This window comes from Oryctolagus cuniculus, chromosome 6 (assembly GCF_964237555.1).
Source record: "Oryctolagus cuniculus chromosome 6, mOryCun1.1, whole genome shotgun sequence".
In the NCBI taxonomy this organism is placed as follows: Eukaryota; Metazoa; Chordata; class Mammalia; order Lagomorpha; family Leporidae; genus Oryctolagus; species Oryctolagus cuniculus.
Genome location: NC_091437.1, coordinates 120,444,817 through 120,467,582, shown reverse-complemented (window position 1 = coordinate 120,467,582; position 22,766 = coordinate 120,444,817). Strand labels below are relative to the sequence as shown.

General features: G+C 43.3%; 2 protein-coding genes across 8 annotated transcripts in view; one reads left to right on the top strand and one right to left on the bottom strand.

Moving 5' to 3' along the window:
• Positions 1–19,473, bottom strand: part of NDUFAF6 (NADH:ubiquinone oxidoreductase complex assembly factor 6) — a 29,834-nt gene extending 10,361 nt beyond the window's left edge. The window contains exons 1-6 of one of the 6 annotated variants that reach the window (XM_002710699.5): positions 19,239–19,473; positions 16,748–16,847; positions 14,445–14,567; positions 9,021–9,077; positions 1,934–2,036; positions 1,215–1,348 (exon numbers count right to left, since the gene is read on the bottom strand). In XM_002710699.5, coding sequence (XP_002710745.3) covers positions 1,215–1,348; positions 1,934–2,036; positions 9,021–9,077; positions 14,445–14,567; positions 16,748–16,847; positions 19,239–19,435 — 714 coding nt within the window. In that variant the 5' untranslated portion in view covers positions 19,436–19,473. Of the gene's footprint in view, positions 1–1,214; positions 1,349–1,933; positions 2,037–9,020; positions 9,078–13,277; positions 13,409–14,444; positions 14,568–16,743; positions 16,848–19,238 lie in introns of those variants that run through there. The other 5 variants (XM_017341444.3, XM_051844632.2, XM_051844631.2 and 2 more) reach the window with 5 other exon arrangements.
• A 214-nt stretch (positions 19,474–19,687) lies between these two features.
• Positions 19,688–22,766, top strand: part of TP53INP1 (tumor protein p53 inducible nuclear protein 1) — a 119,514-nt gene continuing 116,435 nt past the window's right edge. For both annotated transcript variants that reach the window (XM_070075326.1, XM_051844641.2), the window contains exon 1: positions 19,688–20,028. The gene's annotated coding sequence lies outside the window, so the exon portion shown is untranslated. The remainder of the gene's footprint in view (positions 20,029–22,766) is intronic.

The following is a 22,766-nucleotide window of genomic DNA, read 5'->3' as shown; positions in this document are numbered from 1 at the left end:
TCAGCTCAAGAAAAGAGGTGACAGAACAGTATGCACAGTAAAATGATTACTTTTGGGGGGGCCGGCTTTGTGGCATAGTAGGTAAAGCTGCCACTTGCGATGCTGGCATCCCATTTGGATACAGGTTCCAGTCTTGGCAGCTCCACTTCCGATCCAGTTCCTTGCTAATGTGCCTGGGAAAGCAGCAGAGAGTGGCCCAAGTGCTTGGGAACCTGCACCCATGTGGGAGACCTGGATGAATCTCCTAACTACTACCTTTGGCTTGGCCTAGGCCCAACCATTATAGCCATTTGTAGAGTGAACCAGCAGATGAAAGATCTCTCTCTATATATAACTTTGCCTTTGACATAAATAAAATAAATCTTAAAAAAAAGGCTACACACAGAAGTACCATTTTAAAAAAATGATTATTTTGTTCTTCTAAAAAATATGTATGTATATATGCCTATACAACGGGACTTTGAACAAGAAAGCAAACATACAGGAAGTTTAAAAGAACAGGCAATAATGAATTTCATACAGAAAACACAAGTTCTTATGAACAACACATTTTTAATGGGCACAAAACAAAATGAAGAATAGGTGAGATAAACTCCAGGAATTACTGTTACTGCTTGGAAGAGAATAAGACATCTAAAGGAAGTTAAACCAAGTAAGATCTTCTGGATCTTCTTACTCCCTGCTCCTCCAGAGACCCAGAACACCTGCAGATAAGGTTCAGGAGACTAGGGCAGGGCCAGCGCTACAGCACAGTAGGTTAAGCCCCACCGGCACTGCCAGCATCCCATGTGGGTACCGGTTCGAGTCCTGGCTGCTCAATTTCCAATCCAGCTCTCTGCTGATGTGCTTGGGAGAGCAGTGGAAGATGGCTCAGGTGCTTGGGCCCCTGAACCTACATGGGAGACCCAGAGGAGGCTCCTGGCTCCTTATTTCAGATAAGCTCAGCTCCAGCCATTGCAGGCATTTGGGGAGTGAATCAGCAGATGGAAGACCTCTTTCTCTGTCTCTACCTCTCTCTGTAACTCTGCTTCTCAAATAAATAAAATAAATCTTTAAAAAAAATCTAGGGCAGAATGAGGACTAACATTTCCCTGAAGCTTATGGCTCTCATTTCAAAGTAGTTACTTGAGTAGATTAAGCAAGAAAACTAAGTGATAACTTCCCTCCCCAAATTCCTGAGGTAAATTATGAGAAGGTCCAAAGGACAGCCTTACCAGCATACAAATATCCATGGGAAGGAACACCTTTCTTCTGCTGCCATGATAGGGCGTTGCTCTCAAGCAAGTGACAATGCCTTGTGCTTTTCCAATGTGACTTGCGGCATGATCTGCATGAAGATCCTTTATACCTATGATTTTAGAGATTAAACAACAGGGCGGCTCTACTATCTTTAAGGCATAGCAAATCAATGGAAGCCACAAAGAAATCACCTACGCTGTAAAAGTAGGCATTTGTTTATCCTACGCTTTCTAGCTGAAAACTAGGATTTACGAAGGAAAAACTGACCTCAAGGACAAGTTGAGCATTCACTTGTCCTAGCAGATCTCTGAGCCTCAACTTTTAAAGAAAAAGTTTCTCCTCAGGGGCTGGTGGGCACTGGTTCACGTCCCAGCTGATCCACTGCCAATGCAGCTTTCTGCTAATGGCCTGAGAAAGCAGTGGAAGATGGCCCAAGTGTTTGGATCCCTGCACCCATATGGGAGACCTGGATGAAGCTCCTGACTCCTGGCTTTAGCCTGGCCTAGCACTGGCCACGGTGGCCATTTGGGGAGTGAACCAGCAGATGGAAGACCTCTCTCTCTCTGCCTCTGCCTTTCTGTAACTCTGCCTTTCAAATAAATAAATAAACCTTAAAAAAAAAAAAAAAAAAAAGAGGGCAATCTGACAGGTGTTTTATTGGAAAAGAGAAGTATGAGACAGAAAAACAACTCACCCAATGTTTCTAGAGTTAAATAAAGAAGAGCGCTCTGAGTGTTTTCAGCATAATTCTCCAGTTCCTGGATATTGCGATACACTTTGTCATCCAAATTTTTTTCCTACAAAGAAGATGCAAATAGTTTGCTAAGCTGCCAATAGTTTATCAACAAAAGACATTTTTTTGCCCTAAAGAACTGAATAACAAAAATGTCATCTAGTGTATTGTTCAGTATAACAAGATTAAAAGGACATCCTAATATTAAAGTTCCACACATTCAATATTTGCAAGTCATTCTCAGAATAACATTCAGGAATAAGCTCAATGCACAAATCACCACAGATATGGGGTTGATTTAATTTTTAATTCCTTCTAAACCCAAGATTTTGAGGGGGAGGGAGGAAGGGAGTATCATTATGTTCTTAGAATTTCACCTACAAATCACATTGAATCTGTTAAAACTAATCAAAAATTAAAATTAAAAAAAAAAAAAAAAGCCCAGACTAATAAATTAGTTCGGAGGCAATAGGACCCTAGAGTCTGGATTCCAGAGTTCACCTGCCTGACCTTAATTCCTGGTTCTATTCCTCACAAAGTGGGTGACCTTGGATAAATTATTTAATCTCTCTGCGCCTTAGTTTCCTCATCTGTTGAGCAGGAATAGGAGCTACCATATATGATTACGTGAGAATTAAATGGCTTAATGCATGTAAAGCATTTAGAAGGCAGAAGCGTGGCAATAATAAGCAATCAATGTGCAGTGGCTGTCATTACTTTATGCAAACGGAAGAACACTCCAGGCAAAGGCACTCTAACTCACCAAGGCACTGTTATGTAAACAACTGTGCTATACCCTACATGTTCATAGAGGTTCTGTGGCGAATTTTGATTTGTAAATGCTGAGTTAATCAACATTAAATAAATTTTGCTTCTGGAGAAACAAAAGAAAGCCAAGGCATCAAGAGAAAGTAACTTACTGAGGTCTTTCTTAAACACTTCAGATGTTATCTTCTTAAACCTAACAACCCCCAACAGATAAGAAATTAATGTTTTTCCATTTTACAGATGACATTCAAGGTCACACAGCTAATAAATGGTGGCCACAGGATTCAAACCCCACATATCGTGACTCCTGGCCTGTGTTCTTAATGAGGAAAATGTGCCCAGAGAAACAAGGAATGGTAAACAGTACTCAAAGCCATGTTCAGTAAGTGAAAACGTTAAGGATCTAAACATACTATATTCAAGAAAAAGAAAAATGTAGAGGCCAGCGCTGTGGCGTAGCAGGTAAAGCTGCCACCTGCAATGCCGGCATCCCATATGGGCGCCAGCCAGTTGGAGTCCCGGCTGCTCCACTTTTGATCCAGCTCTCTGCTATGGCCTGGGAAAGCAGTAGAAGATGGCTCACATGTTTGACCCTGCACCTGCATGGGAGACGCGGAAGAAGTGCCTGGCTCCTTGCTCCAGACTGGCGCGGCTCCAGCCGCTGTGGCCACTGGGGAGTGAACCAGCAGATGGAAGACCTCTCTCTCTCTCTCCCTCTGCCTCTGCCTCTCTATAACTCTTTCAAATAAATAAATCTTTAAAAAAATGTAAATTTTTTTTTTTGACAGGCAAAGTGGACAGTGAGAGAGAGAGACAGAGAGAAAGGTCTTCCTTTGCCGTTGGTTCACCCTCCAATGGCTGCCGCAGCCGGCGCACCGCGCTGATCCCAAGGCAGGAGCCAGGTACTTATCCTGGTCTCCCATGGGGTGCAGGGCCCAAGCACTTGGGCCATCCTCCACTGCACTCCCTGGCCACAGCAGAGAGCTGGCCTGGAAGAGGGGCAACCGGGACAGAATCCGGTGCCCCGACCGGGACTAGAACCCGGTGTGCCGGCGCCACAAGGCGGAGGATTAGCCTAGTGAGCCGCGGCGCCGGCCTGAAAAATGTAAATTTTAGAGCAAGAACATTTAGCCACTTTATAATAATACACTTATAAAAATCCTGTTGTTAGGGTAAAATATTATCCCCCCCATCCATCCTCCCTTTTTTTAAGTCAGGAGAAACTGCCATCAGGAATGATCCTAGAGGAATATCTATATTACATCTTCTTAAAAACTGAGACATAATTCACATACAATAAAATTTACCACCTTAAAGAACACAATTCTGTGGTTTTCAGTACATTCACAAAGTTGTACAACGATCACCACTCTCTAATCCCAGAAAATTGTACCACCCCAAAAAGGAAGCCTTGTACTCATCAAGTCGTCATTTCCCACCTCCTTCTCCCATCAGCCTCAGCAAGCACTCATCTACCTTCTGTTGTCATGGATTTGTGTATTCTAAGCATTTCATAAAAACAGACGTGGATGGAGTTCTAAGTTCCTGGCTTTGGCCAGAGGCACCCCAGGTCATTGTGGCCATCTGGGGGAGTGAGCCAGTGGATGGAAGATCTCTTTCTCTCCAGCTCTCCTGCTCTCTCTGTGTGTAACTCTGCCTTTCAAATAAAATGTCATTAAAAAAGAAAGTCATACACTATGTAGCTTTTTGTGTCTCACTTCTTTCAAGCATGTTTTCAAAGTTCATCCATGTTTGAATAGTCATTAAGTACTTCATTCTTTTTAACTGAATGAATTATGAATAACATTTCATTGCATGGATATACCATTTTGTCTAGCCATTCATTAATAGACTATGGGGAGGCCGGTGCCGTGGCTCACTAGGCTAATCCTCCGCCTTGCGGTGCTGGCACACCGGGTTCTAGTCCCGGTTGGGGCACCGGATTCTGTCCCGGTTGTCCCTCTTCCAGGCCAGCTCTCTGCTGTGGCCCGGGAGTGCAGTGGAGGATGGCCCAAGTTCTTGGGCCCTGCACCCCATGGGAGACCAGAAGAAGCACCTGGCTCCTGCCTTGGGATCAGCGCGGTGGGCCGGCCGCAGAGTGCCGGCCATGGCGGCCATTGGAGGGTGAACCAACGGCAAAAGGAAGACCTTTCTCTCTGTCTCTCTCTCTCACTGTCCACTCTGTCAAAAAAAAAAAAAAAAATAGACTATGGGGACCAGCATTGTGACATGGCGGGTAAAAAAGCTGCTGCCAACAGTGCCAGTATCCCATATGGGTGCTGGGTAGAGTCCCGGCTGCTCTGTTTCCGATCCAGCTCTCTGCAATGGCCTGGGAGGGCAGGGGAAGATGGCCCAAGTTCATGGGCCCCTATACCCACATGGGAGACCAGAAAGAGGCTCCTGGCTCCTGGCTTTGGATCAGCCCAGCTCTGACTGTTGCAGCCATTTGAGGAGTGAACCAGCAGGTGGAAGACCTCTCTTTCTCTCTGCTTCTACCTCTATAACTCTTTCAAATAAATAAATAAATCTTAAAGAAAAAAAAGAAAAACAAATTGGCATGACCAAAAACCAGAGTTTAAAAAAAAATAGACTATGAGTCCTTCCCACTTTGGGATACTATGGATAATGTTGCTTGAAACATCTGTGATCGAGTTTTCTAAGGACATATGCCTTCATTTCTCTTGGATATAAACCCAGGGGTGAAACTGCTGCATAAAAGGTAACTCTATGTTTAACTTTTTAAATAACTAGTAAACTGTTTTTCACAAGAAACTATACCATTTCATATTCCTACCATCAATGTACAAAAATACTTCAATTGCACCAATACTTAACTATTCAACTTTTTTTTGTTTTGTTTTTGTTTTTGTTTTTTTTTTTTTTTGACAGGCAGAGTGGACAGTGAGAGAGAGACAGAGAGAAAGGTCTTCCTTTGCCGTTGGTTCACCCTCCAATGGCCGCCGCGGCCGGCGCGCTGCGGCCGGCGCACCGCGCTGATCCGATGGCAGGAGCCAGGAGCCAGGTGCTTTTCCTGGTCTCCCATGGGGTGCAGGGCCCAAGCACCTGGGCCATCCTCCACTGCACTCCCTGGCCACAGCAGAGGGCTGGCCTGGAAGAGGGGCAACCGGGACAGAATCCGGCGCCCCGACCGGGACTAGAACCCGGTGTGCCGGCGCCGCTAGGCGGAGGATTAGCCTAGTGAGCCGCAGCGCCGGCCCTCAACTTTTTTTTACTGCAGCCACCCTAAATGGGTGTCAGGTAGTACCTCATAGTTTTGATTTGCATTTCCCTAATAAAAAGATGTTGAAAATTTTTTTCAGGTGCTTATTGGTCATTCTTTTGTTTTCTTTGAAGCAATGTGTCCTCCAATGTTTTGCCTATTTTTAGTTGGGTTGTCTTTTGATTGTTGAATTCTAAGAGTTCCTTAAAAATTTTAGACATCAGTCTCCTATCACATATGTAACTGACAAAGATTTTCTATTTTGTGGGTTTTCACCTTCTCGAAGTTTTTAATTTTGATGAAGTCTAATTTATCTTTCTTCTCTTACATGTGCCTTGGTACCCTATCAAAGAAACCACTGCCTAAAGCAAGGGTGGAGAGAGCCTTCTTTTGTGTGTTTTTTGGAAAGGGCCGTTTGGATATTTATAATATCATTCACAGGCCATACAAAACTATCAACTTATAGGGGCCAGCGCTGTGGCGTAGTAGGTAAAGCCGCCACCCCAGTAAAGATGGAAAGCCAGAACCCCTGCCCCTTCCACTGGGGACTGAGAAGATCAACTGGGGGAAGCTGTGAGTACTAGATTAGTTGTTTACCTGCCTTCATCCCGCCTGAAGAGCTCAAACCAGGTGACTCAGTGTAAAGTTTGTCTAAATTGCAGAAACCCTGTTTATCTATTATTTTACACACAAACCCAACTGTAGTAGAAGTTTATGTTAAGATTTGCATTAAAGGCTGTAGCTGGGTAAAGCTGCCACCTACAGTGCCAGCATCCCATATGGACGCCAGTTCGAGTCCCGCCTGCTCCACTTCTGAAACAGCTCTCTGCTATGGCCTGGGAAAGCAGGAGAAAATGGCCCAAGTTCTTGGGCCCCTGCACCCCTGTGGGAGACCCAGAAGAAGTTCCTGGCTCCTGGCTTCAGATCGGCTCATCTCTGGCCATTGTGGCCATTTGGGGAATGAACCAGCAGACGGAAGACCTCTCTCTCTCTCTCCCTCCATCCCTCCCTCCGCCTCTCCTCCTCTCTCTGTATATTTTGGACTTTCAAATAAATACATAAATGTTTTCCAAAAAAAAAAATAGCCTACTACAGTTTATCGAGTTTTGAGTATAGTTTATCGAGTTTTGAGTACTGACTGCTGTTGAACTGGCAGAGCCAAAACAAATGATTTCATGAACCATATGGGCTGGATGTTCCTCACTCCTGGAAAGTCACAAAGACTTATTTTCTCCTAAGAGTTTTACAGTTTCAGCTCCTACATTTAAATCTTTTATCTAATTTGAGTTAATTTTTATATGTGGTATGAGGTAAGAGTCCAAATTTATTCCTTTGCATGTGGGTAGCCAGATGTTTTTGAAAAGACTATTTTCTACCCACTGATTATTTTGACACCCCTACCACTCAATGGATTCTAAATATATGGGTTTATATCTGGACTCCAACTTCTATTCCAACGATCTATATGTCTGTCCTATACCAATACCACATAGTTTGATAACCGTAGGTCTGCAGTTAAGTTTCAGATTCATTATATGTGAGTCCTTTAACTTTTTTCATTAGTGTCAAGATTGTTTTGGCTATTCTGTATTCTTGTATTTCCACATGAATTTTAGGATCAACTTTTCAATTTATGCAAGCAATTAAGCTGGACTTTTGATAAGCATTGCATTGAATCTATAAATCAGTATTTGATCCCAGTTCTTTATTTTTAAATATCCCTTCCTTCAAATGCTAAATGTTATTTCTTATTAAACAAAATAAGTATCTTCATTGTGAGCCCTCTAATTTTGTTTACCTTGTAAAAGCAGAAAAGATACAAAAAAAATACATATTTTCAGAGCACTAATTCACCCTGTAGGCCAACTGAGCAATTCTCTTTTAATGGTGAAGTCATTTACCATCTGTCTTATGATAGTATATGATTATTAACAATTATAGAGAGAGAGATTAAGGAACTTACATTTTCATGATGACAGTAAGTTATATCAGGCTGATGAGGATACTGGCCTAATACATCAAGATTATACAAGTTAGGCAAGGTCACAGAGCAATTTGCAGGCTTGGCTAGACCTAATTCGAACAGTTTAGTACAGAATTCTATCCACTGGAACTGGCAGACTTTATTTCCTCTACTATTTGGACACAGATCACAGATCCAAATATTAAAATTTACATAAAGGTATGTATATGATCTCTCAAGTATTTGGTAAGATTAAGGAATTTTTAGTCTTTTTTTTTTTTTTTTTTTTTTTTGACAGGACAGGCAGAGTAGACAGTGAGAGAGAGAGAGACAGAGAGAAAGGTCTTCCTTTTGCCGTTGGTTCACCCTCCAATGGCCGCCGCAGCTGATCCGAAGGCAGGAGCCAGGTACTTATCCTGGTCTCCCATGGGGTGCAGGGCCCAAGCACTTGGGCCATCCTCCACTGCACTCCCAGGCCATAGCAGAGAGCTGGCCTGGAAAGGGGGCAACCAGGACAGAATCCGGCACCCTGACCGGGACTAGAACCCGGTGTGCCGGCACCACTAGGTGGAGGATTAGCCTATTGAGCCGCAGTGCCAGCTGATCATTTTTTTTAAGGTATAACAGTGGTTGTATTTTTTAAGTCCTTCTCAAGATACTTATGTATCTGCAGATAAAAAATATGTTGTCTGAAATTCACTTTAAAATAATCTAGTGAGAGTTAGTGTGGAAAGTTGGTATGCTACAGGTCAAATAAGATTAGATGTGTGTTGATAACACTTAAAAACTGGGTTTCAGATACATGAAAAGTATATTACAGAATCTTCTCTATTTTTATATAAAAATTTGCAATGAAAAAATACCAAAACAGTAGAATGTAGTTGTGGTTGATGTGACTCTGCCTGGGAGCCTATTTGGAAGAGTAAGGGAGCAGAGTGAATGGTGTATAAGGATAGGGTATTGATATAATAGTATAGTTCACTAGAAGTTCCCTTCTACCACAATATAACTACACACATCAGGATATTTTTGCCTAAAGATTCAAAGATTAAAAAGGATTAAAAAAAAAACTTAAGAATTGAAAAATTTCAACTTACTCTTTCATCAATGATTTTCATAAACCATCTTTTAGTCAGATTATGTCTTTTGACAGCCTAAAAAAAGAAAAGTATTATAAATTTTTAGAAAATACTAGAAATGACTTTTGCAGATCTGAATAAAATAAACAAACAAGAAAATTAGGTAAACAAACATTTATAGTAACTTATACTAATATGGACAGCTGCATTTAGGAAGTATCAGGGGAAATGTTCCTAGAAAACATGTCCAAGTAAATATTACATTTCTGATACTTTTTCACCAAACTGTCCTTTTCTTCCTTATATTACTAATAATGTAATGCATCCACTTTCAAATAAAAACAAATAATTAAAAACTGAGTTACTTTATAGTGCAATGCATGCTGACTTTATTTTACAAATTTTTAAGACATTTATTTAAAGTCAGAGAGCAGAAAGAGGGAGAGAAACTAAGAGAGAGAGAGAGAGAGATCATCTATCCATTGATTAACTTCCCAAATGGATGCAACAGCCACATCTGGGCCAGACTGAATCTAGGAGCAAGGAACCCCATTCTGGTCTCCCACATCATATACTTGGGCCATCTTCCACTGCCTTCCCATGCTTATTAGCAAGAAGCCGGATTACAGGAAGAACAACAGGCCTCCAACCCACACTTTGACATACCTGTGTCACAAAACCACTGTGCCACAACACTGGGCCCATCACTCTGCCTTCTATGCTAACTCATTACACACAAACATTTTTCACAGGATAAAGATTCTATTCAGCAAAAATAATTAGTTCTTCAAAAATGAAAATAGTAACTAAAATGCCAATGAAAACAATCTTAAGCAAAATGACACTCTGGTGGGCCAGATCACACCAAGTACCAGACTATGGTTTCTAATACCACTCCCCTTAAAGAAATCAAGGCCCTAGAGAAATGGATAATTCCAGAGTGGGGCAGGAGAGGTTCAAAATGATCCTAGAAAGTCTTATTGTGTCAGAAAAAAAGTAAGTTATCAAAGAAATGATGGAGGCATATCGTAAAGACATTTGAAGGGACTCCCACTGTCCAAAACAGGTACAATTTGAACAGTAAAATAAATACTATTGGGAAAAAATAAGAATTTGTAAGCTCACATCAATAACTAATAAGAAAACAAATATAGAAGAATAACAGTTCGTTCTCATAGAATCTCAAGTGCAACTGTTAAATGTGTAGAGTGCTAGAGTTGAGAAATTATCATTTTGCAACCATAACAGTAACAATTCAACCATACAAGAACCATTGGTGACTGCTATATTTAGGGGGGAATTTTGATGAGGAGTAGAATATTTGTACAGTCTTAAAGTATCTCCTCAAAGATGGCTGAGTAGTTGCAAGTGGAATTATTAATTACAAAGTGGACAAACAAGGCAACATTCTTGATCAGGTAGTCAAAACTAACAATGCCAATAAAGGACAGATGGATAAAGTGTCCCTCCAGATTTGATACCCTGAAAAGGACACATTATCTTGTAGCATTTCAGCCAAGAATACATAACTTGAATCTAATATGTGTAATGAGAAAATATTAGATAAATCCAAAATAAGCGTTCTACCAAAAAAAGTGGAGTTATTACAACTCTTCAACAACGTCAATGTCATAAAAGACAAATGCTATGAAAATGCTCCATATTAAACTAAAGCAGTAAGACAAAACACTTGACCCTAGATTAGATCCTATACTGGAAGGGGAAAATGCCAAGCAGGCATTATTAAGTCAACTGACAAAAATGAAACTATAAATAGAAAATTAGGTAAATGTGTCATCAAATTTAAATGTAGTAAAATCAGTAACTGTTCTAGTTATACGGAAAATATCCCTATGCTTAGCAATACTGAAATATTTAGGTTAGATTCATAACTGTTAACAACAGGGACAAGTGTTGATCAGCCAGCATCCCACTAGAAATACTCGGTTCAGGTCCCAGTGCCTTTGTTTCTGATCCAGTCTCCTGCTGATGCACACCCTGGGAGATGGCATGCAACAGCTCAAGTACTTGGGTCCTTTCCACATGTCTGAGAGATCCGGACTCAGTTCCTGGATCCTGGCTTTTGCCTGGTCCAGCCCTGACTGTTGCAGGGATTTGGAGAGTAAAACAGCAAATGGAAGATCTCAGAATGTCTTTCTTTCTCTTGGCCTTTTAAATAAGATGAAAATTTTAAAAATACCAATTTTAAAAATGTTTCATAATAGGTAAATCTGGGTATAAGGTATAGAAGTTTTCTCTGCATTATTTTTCATTCTGTGGCTTTTCTGAAAGTCTGAAATTATTTCCACATTAAGTTTAAAAAACATAGTTTCTTTGTCAGAGCAATATTAAATGACATATTTCCACAATACAGAAATATGGTAGTGAGACAACTATGAATTTCAGGGATCTCCTATACTTCAAACTAACACCATCAGACATCATTAATGCTAAAATAAAAGACTAACATGCTCCTCTGACACATTTAGGTAACAAAGAATCCGTGGGTGGCAATCAGATTACTATGCCAGGCAGGAATCTCATAGGAGCTGAAAGGGTTACAAGGAGTCAGTCCTGAAGTGCTCCTAGCACTATTGTTATTACATGGTAAAGACTCCCCACAGGCTTCTCCCAACCAGTCAGTCACTAAAGACTCCAGCTCTTGTTTTGTTTAGTATGTGTGGGATGGAAAGGGTTGGTCTTTGATACCACCCACAACAGGCACCATTCCTGACACATTAAAGTACTCAACAAATAGTTTACAGGTAAAAAGTCAAACTCCTATTTACTTAAGGCTGAAACTATAATGGCCACAGTTCCTTGACCACAAAATTCAGTTCTGTCTGAGATCAAGGTAAAAAATAAAGAATTAGGGGCAGGTGTTGTGATGCAGCGGGTTAAGCAGCCACCTGCGATGCCAGCATTCCATATGGGTGCCAGATTGAGTCCCGGCTGCTCCACTTCCAATCCAGCTTCCTGCTAATGCAACTGGGAAAGCAGCCGCAGGTGGCTCAAGTCCTTGGGCTCCTGCCCATGTGGGAGTCCTACAAGAAGCTCCTAGCTCGTGGCTTCAGCCTGGCCCAGCCCCAGCCATTTCGGCTATTTAGGAAGTGAACCAGTGGATGGAAGATGTCTTTCTCTCTCTCTCTTACTCTGCCTTTAAATAAATAGATAAAATCTTTTATAAATAAGTATTTTTCAGCTTTGGAAAATGAAGCCAAATAGAATAAAAACTTTGGCTATCACCATAAATTCAAACTGCAACTGATATTCACACAGAGAGAAGTGGAGAAACCCATATGGAACACATAAAAAAATTATAAATATTCAACTACTTTGTTCTCTGAGAACACCAATGAAACAGTGCAGCAGAAAAGTGCTCTCTGGACAACACATCCAGTTCCCTCTGCTTGATCCTCTAAAGAACCTGACACCCTTCAAAGAACCAGTGGAAAGTTTTGCTGCAGTCAAAGTAAGTATGAGCACCAGCAGAATGGGGAGGGAGATGCAGGGAAGACAACTGCTCGGAACACTATCTCCTTCTTTCAAATATCCATTTTAGCCTTCAACACTGGTTGTATCAGAAAGCTAGCCAACACTAATCAGCAAAAGTTAAGCACTGATTAAAACTGGACAAACTGGCAATCTTAAATTGGGACATATGCAAACATCCTATAATCAGATGTGTTTTCTGGTTAACAGAAATCAAGGACAGACAAATTTGTCCTAAAGGCTATCTCCAATCTTGCACTATATTTCCTGACAATGGCCACAGCCTTTTTTTTTTTTTTTTTTTAAGATTTATTTACTTATTTGAAAGGAAGAGTTACAGAGAGGCAAAGAGAGATCGAGATCTTCCATCTGCTGGTTCACTCACCAAATGGCTGCAATGGCCAGAGCTGGGCCAATCCGAAGCCAAGAGCTTCTTCCAGGTCTCCCATGCAAGTACAGAGGCCCAAGGACTTAGGCCATCTTTTATTGCTTTCCCAGGCCATAGCAGAGAGTTGGCTTAGAGTGGAGAAGCCAGGACTCAAACAGATGCCCATATGGGATGCTGGCACTCCAAGTGGCAGCTTTACCCGCTATGCCATAGCACTGGCCCCTGGCCATAGCCTTTACCACAAGCCTTAACATAAACCTCCACTACAGTTGGGTTTGTGTGTAAAATAATAGATAAACAGGGTTTCTGCAATTTAGACAAACGTTACACTGAGTCACCTAGTTTGAGCTCTTGAGACGGGATGAAGAGAGGTAAACAACTAATCTAGTACTCACAGCTTCCCGTCCAGTTTTTCTTCTTAGTCCCCAGTGGAAGGGGCAGGGGTTCTGGCTTTCCATCTTTACTGGGGCTCTGTGAAGTCAATCTGGGGCCCAGGAAGCGGGCCTGCCTCTGCTGGTGTGCAGACCTGAGAAGAGGTGTACCACTGTCAGGTCTGTCTGTGGATGGCTCCTACTACAGAAACTCTCTCTTGGCACTCAACACATTACAAACGTGACAGAGATCAGGATGAAAGGCACCTAATTCCCTTTCCCCATTCATAGTTTAGCACACTTCTAAACATGGCTGTTTTTGAATGAGAGAAACATACTGCTGCTGCAATAGAAAACCACTTACGAGTAATACTCTACCCTCTAGGTTTCCATCCTTCAATACCTAAAAAGTTACAAATAAATGAGCAATTTATCAACCTAGACAGGAGATTTTCGACTTGTATTTGGACAATGGTGACAGAAAGTCTCCCTCATAAAAGATTAACACATGTTGTTCTACAGCCCAGAGACTGGACTGAAACACTGCCTTAACAAGCTACTGGGCAGACAGAATAGAAAATTTTACTTGCCATTACATCAAAATCTAAGACCAGCAACTTATAATATAAACAGACCAGATACTTCTTTCTTCCTTTAATAAAGAAGTTGAGAAGACTTATATAAATTATTAGTGGATGATTTTAAATTCTTCCTATCAAAACAAACATAGATCTGAACATTATATGAGCCTACAAATATTTTCAGGACAGATTCCACTATCATCATTATCCAAATTTTATCTGTGAAAAAGGCGGCTCAGGGGAGAGGTCACTTAGCCTAGTGGTTAAGATGCCTGCCTCCCATGTCAGAGTACCTGGTTTTGATTTGACTCTGGCTTTCCACCAATTCAGAGCTGGGAGGCAGCAGTGGCTCAAGTAACTGGTTCCCGCCTCCTATATGGGAGACCTGGACTGCAATCCCAGCTCCTGACGCTGGCACGGGCCCAGTCCCAGTCAGCTGTTGTGGGCATCTGGGGAATGAACCAATGGAAGGGAGCGTTCTCTTGAGCCCACTCTCACTCCCTCTCTCACTCCTTGTTTCTTTAAAAAAAAAAAAAAAGAAAGAAAGACGAAGGGGGAACCTCAAACAGTACTCTTAGAAATGAAATGAATTATGGGCTTTTTTTTTTACCTTCCATAGTTCAATGGCCACAGGCTGATGTGGTGGATTGTCAAGGTATATATCTTCTACAGTTTTTTTCCAAAACTGCATTCGCATCAGTCCAATTGCTTTCTCAGAGACTGAGTCCTTAACCTGTAAATAGGTTTGAAAAAACTTTAACAAATGTATTGTTCACAATCTCAAAAATCAGTACATTTGAGGAAATCATTTAAGTCAATGGAACTATTTTATGGCATGACTATGCTAACGAATACGTCTACACTTTTCAGAAACTACAGAACTGTATACAATAAAGAATGAATTATACTGTATATATTCATTTAGTAATTCATTTCTATTTTTTACATTTTTAAAAATTTACTTATTTGAAAGGCAGAAAGAGAGACAGAGAAAGCAAGAGTAAGTGAGAGATCTCCCATCCACTGGCCCACTCCCCAAATACCCACATGGCCTGGCAGGGCCAGGCTCAAGTCAGGGACCAGGAACTCAGTCCAAGTCTCCCATGTGGGTGACAGGACCCAACTACTTCAGCTATCATACGCTGTCTCCCTGTGTGCATATTGGCAGAACACCAGACTGGAAGCAGAGGAGCTGGGACTAAACCAGGCACTCTGATACAGGATGCAGGCCTCCTAAACAGTGCTTAACTGCTGTTCCAAATGCCCACCTCTGTCTAGCATGTTTTAGACACCCAATCAGTACTTGTTTTGGAGAAGGTTGCTCCTAAAAAGTGACAGACAATTCAAGGAGAACTCTGCAGATTATTTATTAAAAATGCAGCCATCATTTAAAAATTACAAAGGCAGGCCACAAAGGGGACTAAAACTGTGACTGACTTAATACGCTGATGTACAGCTTATTCCAGAAAAACGATGGCATGAAAAATCATGACCCATGACTTCCAGGGATACACCAGAGGGAGCATCTCCTGGACTCCGCAGATTCATGGCTGTGAATCCTAGTCACGCCTCTGTGCTACACTCGTACCTTCCTTCATTCCTTGTTCACTTCCTATCACACTCAGAGAGAGAGGCGCTGCACAACTTCCCACTTTCTTCTGACTCTAAACCTCCCGCTGCTCCCTCATTCCCAACACCTGAACTTTCCATTTAATTTACTGAGAAGACCAAGGCTATTCTAAACTCATTCATTTCTACCCCAATTTCAATTTATTTTTTTCTTTCCCTTGTAAGAAAGAGTCTCTCCTTTCTTTGTAATTCTTTTTCTTTTTTTTAAGATTTATTTATTTATTTGAAAGACAGACTTACACAGAGAAAGGAGAGGCAGAGAGAGAGATCTTCCATCTGCTGGTTTACTCCAAAAATCACAACAGCCAGAGCTGAGCTGATTCAAAGCCAGAAGCCAGGAGCTTCTTCTGCGTCTTCCCATATGGGTGCAGAGGCCCAAGGACTTGGGCCATCTTCTACTGCTTTCCCAAGCCATAGCAGAGAGCTGGATCAGAAGTGGAGCAGCTTGGGACTCGAACTGGTGCCCATATGGAATGCTGACACTGCAGGCAGAGGCTTTACCTGCTATGCCATGGCACCTACCCCTCCTTTGTAATTCTTGGCCAAAAATGACTTTGTATGATCTAAGGCCTGAGTTTGCTATCATTGCTTCCATTCTCTACCTCACATTAAAACTAAACCCGCTATTTAAAAAGTGCTGTGCAACATTAACTGCACACTTTTATAAAAATCTCTGAGAAAAGGGCTGGCATTGTGGCGCATCAGGTTAAGCCAATGCCTGCAGTGCCAGCATCCCTTAAAAGAGTGCCAGCTCACATCTCATCTATTCTGCCTCTGATCCAGCTTACGTGCCTGGGAAAGCAGTGGAAGATTACCTAGGTACTTGAGACCCTGCCACTGATATGGGAAACCCAGATGGACTTCTGGGCTCCTGGATTCAGTTTGGCACAGCTCCAGCCATGTGGCCACTTGGGGAGTGAATCAGTGGATGGCAGGTCAGGTCTCTCTCTCTCTCTCTCCCTCTCTCCCTCCCTCCCTCCCTCTGTATCACCCTGACTTTCAAATCAATTAATCAATTTTTTTTTAATTTCAAAAAAAAAAAAAAATCTCAGAAAAAAAGTAAAAATTCCAGAATGGTACATCCAGAAACATTTACTTCATTAACTAGCTTTATTTTTGCTACTAAATTATTAAGCCTGAATAGTTAGCAAGACAAAGAAATCACCAGCAGAGACTTTAAACACATGTAACCTCTAAACTACAACTGTATTTCTTTATTTTTCCGGATTAAACACTTTATATCACCATTCTGTGAAGAATGTTGTAAGGTATTTTAATACCAGCCTGAGCCAGTTCCACGTTGAAGGCCCTCAGCGCCAAAGCAGAGCTTCGGGATTCCGCAGGGAGCAGCAGGGAGCACAAATAACCTTCGTAATCTCGTTTCCTAAAACAAAAACAAATTTTTAAAAAGTTACCCTTCACCTTCCAAACTGCATGAAAAATATTAACCAAAACTAACAAGTTCCTGGCTCGGCTCCTGGTTTCAGACCAGCCCAGTTCCAGCCGTTTCAGCCATTGGGGAGTGAACCAGCAGAAGGAAGATTCTGTCTCTTTCTGTAACTTTGTCTTTTAAATAAATAAATAAATCTTAATAATAATAACAGATTCTGGCAAAACATCAACACTTGAAAATTTAAAATGCATGGAAGTGGCCGGCGCCATGGCTCACTAGGCTAATCATCCGCCTTGCCATGCCGGCACACCGGGTTCTAGTCCCGGTCGGGGCACCGGATTCTGTCCCGGTTGCCCCTCTTCCAGGCCAGCTCTCTGCTGTGGCCAGGGAGTGCAGTGGAGGATGGCCCAAGTGCTTGGGCCCTGCACCCCATGGGAGACCAGGAGAAGCACCTGGCTCCTGGCTTCGGATCAGCGCGGTGCGCCGGCAGCAGCACGCCGGCCATGGCAGCCATTGGAGGGTGAACCAACAGCAAAGGAAGACCTTTCTCTCTCTCTCTCTCTCTCACTGTCCACTCTGCCTGTCAAAAAAAAAAAAAAAAAAAAATGCATGGAAGTTTCATTTCCATAGTACTAAAATATCTCCCCACAATGTACTTCTTACTAATGGACATTCTTAAATTTATAGGGTTATTTGGAGGCATCACATAAGACATATGTCCAAAACAACCATGTACAATTTCACAAATCAAATCTTGTAGAAACTGTTGATGGATAATTAGAAGCCAGTGTTCAAGTCCTCAAGTTTCATTTTATCTTAAAAAGTACTTACTGGGGTGGGCTTTGTGTTACTGAAGGTTAAGCCTCTGCCTGCAGTATGGGTATCCTATATGGGTGCCAGTTCAAGTCCCAGCTACTCCACTTCCAATCCAGCTCCCTGCTAATGCACCTGGGAAAGCAGTGGAAGACAGCCCAAATACTTGGGCTCCTGCAACCACATGGGAGACCCAAAAGAAGCTCCTGGCTTCAACCTGGCCCAGCCCCAGTCATTGTGGCCATTTGGAGCAGCCAACTTGAACCAGCACCCCATATGGGATGCCAGCACTGCACACAGCAGCTTAACACACTAACAGCACTGGCGCCCCGCTTTACAGGTTTTTGGTTTTTTTTTTTAAGATTTTATTTATTTATTTGAGAGGCAGAGCTACAGACAGAAAGAAAGGTCTTCCATCCACTGGTTCACCCCCAAATAGCCCCACGGCTGCAACTGAGCTGATCCGGAGCCAGGAGCCTCTTCAGGTCTCCCACATGGATGCAAGAGCCCAAGCACATGGGCCATCCTCCACTGCTTTCCCAGGCCACAGCAGAGAGCTGGATCAGAAAAGGAGCAGGCAGGAAACAACCCACAGGAACAGGCTTAGGCTTAGCAAACTATCCCACGCAGCCAGCCCCCACCCCACCTCCCCTCCACCCAGTTCTGAATGCCCTGATTTCCACTATTGCTATCTTGTATCTTAGATAAGTAATACAAATAAGATAGGGGAGGAACACAATGTTTAAGAGGTGATTAAAAACAAAACACTGAAATAAGTGTACGTTGTTGTGCCATGTCACTTTTCACTAAAATGGCATTTTAAAACTACTGTTTGACTTTCTCAATCAAATCCAGGGTAGTTCAGTTTACTCTAGTACTTCCCAGAAGTCCTTGAGCTCAGGTACTTTGAGACCTGTTACCAGTTTCCAATGAAGGGCGCAGGGGCCAAGCCATCACTGTCTGCAGATTAGGTCTGGATTCCAAGGCTGGCCCCTGCTTCAACGAACCAAGGGACCTGACTGATCGATCCACCTCCATAAATGATTAAGCAGCAACTTCCAAGTGCCAGGCCTTCCCAGAGCTACTGGGGACAACAAAACATTGCTCAAGCCCTTGACTTCCAGGTTATTCTAGGGAACCTCAGGCAAGTTTCTTCCTCATCTATCTAAAGCCCCATTTCCTTGTCTACTAAGTGAAATAGCAATGACTTACATTGTACTCGCGGTGCCTCATTTATGTGCGAGGCACTAGACTAATTTACGATTTTCATATAATAAAATACGCTTTCATCTTCACAACCCCGATCACAATCCGTAATGAGGATCAAATAAATTACTTGTAAAGTACTCTGCATAGTATCGGACCCATAGGAAAAAACTCCAAGTTGGCTACTATTGTCATGAAAACTTAAGAGGCTATGCATGCATGCAAATAACGCTCTATTCGGTTAAAATCAAAGTTTCAGGCAAAGTGACAAGCGAGGGCAGACCAAGGACGTCTGCCCCAATTGTGCGGCCCCTGTGCTTGTTCTCGAAGCCCCACTTCCTCCTCCCGGCCGGAGGTCCTCACCGCAGCAGCTCCAGGCAGTACTGCTCAGAGCCCGACGCGTCCAGCCCGCTGGCCACCGCCACGCTCCGCCCCGACACCGCCGGCCCCGGGAGCCGCCGCTCGCGCACGCACAGGTCTCGGGGTGACCGGCGGCCGCACAGGCCAAGGACGCCGAACCGCTGCGCGGCCCGGGCAGAGCCCAGCCCGGAGGCCGCCATGACGCTGGCGCCGCGTGCCCTTCGACCCCGCGCCGACTGCGCGCAGCCACGCCCCCTCGGGTCCCGGCGCGGGACTGTGCGCCCTGAGAGGCCGCTTCCCGACGCGGCTCTGCGGAGAGCCAGGTGTCGCTGTGGTGCTCTGCGTGTGGGCAGCCGCCCTGCTCCTGCAGCTTGTGGATTCCAGGAAAGCCTTGCCGAAGTTCGGCTGGGCCCTCTCGCGTTTCATCTCTGCCACGTCCATCCGCAAGGGACTCCGGAGCACCTAGAGAAGAGATGGGAGTCTCCAAACTTGCGTCCCGGCAGTCCTGCATGTCATCAGGCAAAACCTTGCCCTGTCTCTGAACAAGGGCACTCCCCAAAAGGACTGTCCCACACGTTGCTGGAAGTTTGCTCTACCTGGATGCCCAGGCATGGTGACCAGCCGACCACCCACACGTGTTCCCAGATGTTTTGGGAGTCACCATCCACCTTGCACCTCCACAAAGGAAACCACAGAGATCCCTGAGAGGAGCAGCTCCTTAAGCCGTTATCAAGCTCCACCTGCGGCTCGCGGGCCTGTTGATTGTCTCCCACTACACTCAAGTTCCATGAGGGTAGGTCATTATTTTGTTACCTGTTTTATGTCCAGTGCCAGTCCCTTGAATATTGCAGAAACTGACCTGCCTCCATTCACATAGATTGTAAGTTAGGTAAGATCCAATTCTGTTTGAAGAGGAAGGTCCTCCAAGATCCAAGACGTTAAGGAGTCAAAACAATTTAAACTTAATCATTCAGGTCATATTTATCAAGGGGGGAAGATAGTTTTTTGAATTTACTTGATTTATAACTTGTTTGTAAAGACTTATTTATTTATTTATTTATTTATTTTAAAGATTATTTATTTATTTGACAGGTAGAGTTACAGACAGTGAGAGGGAGAGACAGAGAAAGGTCTTCCCTCCGTTGGTTCACTCCCCAAATAGCCGCCACAGCCCGAGCTACGCCTATCCGGAGCCAGGAGCCAGGTGCCTCCCCCTGGTCTCCCATGCGGGTGCAGGGCCCAAGCACTTGGGCCATCCTCCACTGCACTCCTGGGCCACAGCAGAGAGCTGGACTGGAAGAGGAGCAGCCGGGACTAGAACCCGGTGCCCATATGGGATTCTGGCGCCGCAGGCGGAGGATTAGCCAAATGAGCCACGGCACTGGCCCCTTACTTATTTATTTGAAAGTCAGAGTTACAGAGGGAGAGTCAAAAAGAGAGAGAAGTCTTCCATCTCCTGGTTCACTCCCCAGATGGCCACAATGGCCAGGATTGGGCCAAGCCAAAGTCAGGAGCCAGGAGTTTCTTACAGGTCTGTCATTGTGGGTGCAGGGACCCAAGCACTTGGGCCATATTCTGCTGCTTGCCCAGGCCATTAACAGGGAGCTGGATCGGAAGCAGAACAGCTGGAACTCAAACCAGCACCCATATGGGATGCTGGTATCACAGGTGGCAGCTTTGCCTACTGTGCCACAATGCGGGTCCCAATTTATAACTTTTAATATTTGCCCACATGATATGTGGGCCTCCTTTGCTAATCCTACCTGCGGACTCCTCAAATAAAAGAGTTGAGTCTAGTTGCTACCACTAACCTGGTCCAACCCAACAGCTGCCTGTACCTGGAAGCCAGTGATACCTTCCACCCTCAGAGTTGCCTAAACTTCATGGTGCAGCCAAATTGATTCTTTCTTTCTGAAATGTACTAGGGATTTTCAAAAATTCATGGGGGAAATGCATATTATGTAAAAACTGTGCATGAATGAAAGATACCTATCTTTTAATTCCATTTTCCATAAACTTTCTGAAATGTCCTCATGCATCTGATCATATTTGAACATCTTTATGCTTTGGATACAGCCCCTCTGTGATGTGGCCTCTGTTTACCTTTTTTTTTGACAGGCAGAGTGGACAGTGAGAGAGACAGAGAGAAAGGTCTTCCTTTTGCCGTTGGTTCACCCTCCAATGGCCGCCGCGGCCGGCGCGCTGCGGATGGCGCACCGCGCTGATCCGATGGCAGGAGCCAGGAGCCAGGTGCTTTTTCCTGGTCTCCCATGGTGTGCAGGGCCCAAGCACTTGGGCCATCCTCCACTGCACTCCCTGGCCACAGCAGAGAGCTGGCCTGGAAGAGGGGCAACTGGGACAGAATCCGGCCCCCCGACCGGGACTAGAACCCGGTGTGCCGGCGCCGCTAGGCGGAGGATTAGCCTAGTGAGCCGCGGCGCCGGCCTCTGTTTACCTTTTGTCCTCAACTCCCCATTTGCACGTGTGACTCCAGCTAAAAAATAAATCAAACCAACTCTCTTAGTTTTTTTATTCATTTGGATAGCCCTTCTCAAAACCAGCAGAAACACTTGGAAGTCATCTTTACTTCTCTTTTCTGTAGCTACTGTAACTTCACTAGTTAGATTCTGTTATTTTGCTTTTGCACATATATATCCATATCCATGGTAGCTAGCATGTGCAAAACTACCTGGATTTAGATCCTGCCTCCACCTCCTGGTTTTATCATTTTGTGATTTTGCGTGAATTACCTACCTTTTTATGTGCTGTTTTCAGTTCTGTCACCTGTAAAATGGAAATTATAATAGAACCTACCTCATAAGGTTATTGTGAGAACTAAATGAATTAATACATTTGAGGTACCCAAGAAAGTACCAGAGCCCATAATAAGCACTCAACACAAATTGGCTATGAAAGGAAAATATTATGAAAGTTTCAAATGGACCAAAAAGATTGCTGAGTGTTGAACAGTTTTGTATCTATTAAGCAGATTTACTTATGCCTATTTGTGTCTGGTACTTTGAATACTCTTGAACTGATTTCAATATCTGGTTGCCTCATTAATTAATTAGTTAAATACAGTTTTTAAACTATTTTTTTTTAAGTGGCAGAGAGCTCTCATCCACTGGTTCACTTCACAAATGCTCACAATTGCCAGGACTAAGGCATGCCCAAGCGGAGAGCTGGTAACTCAATCCAGATCTCCCACATGGATGGCAGGAACCCAGTTATTTAGCCATCATTACTGTGTTCCAGAGTGTGCATTAGCAGGCAATTGGAGTCAGGAGTTGGAATCATGTAGCTAACCCAGGTACTCTGTTGTGGAACGCAGGCATATTAACTGCTAGGCTACACACTCACCCCAAATGAAATTCTTGACATGTTCATTTTATATCTGTATAAAAATAATTTATATAATTTATTTAAGTTTTTTACAGCTACTATCAGCTGTTATTAACCTTACTTCCTTTACCTTGCTTCATTTTTTACAATGATCCTTTTTTTTTTTTTTTTTTTTTTTTGTCAAGCAGA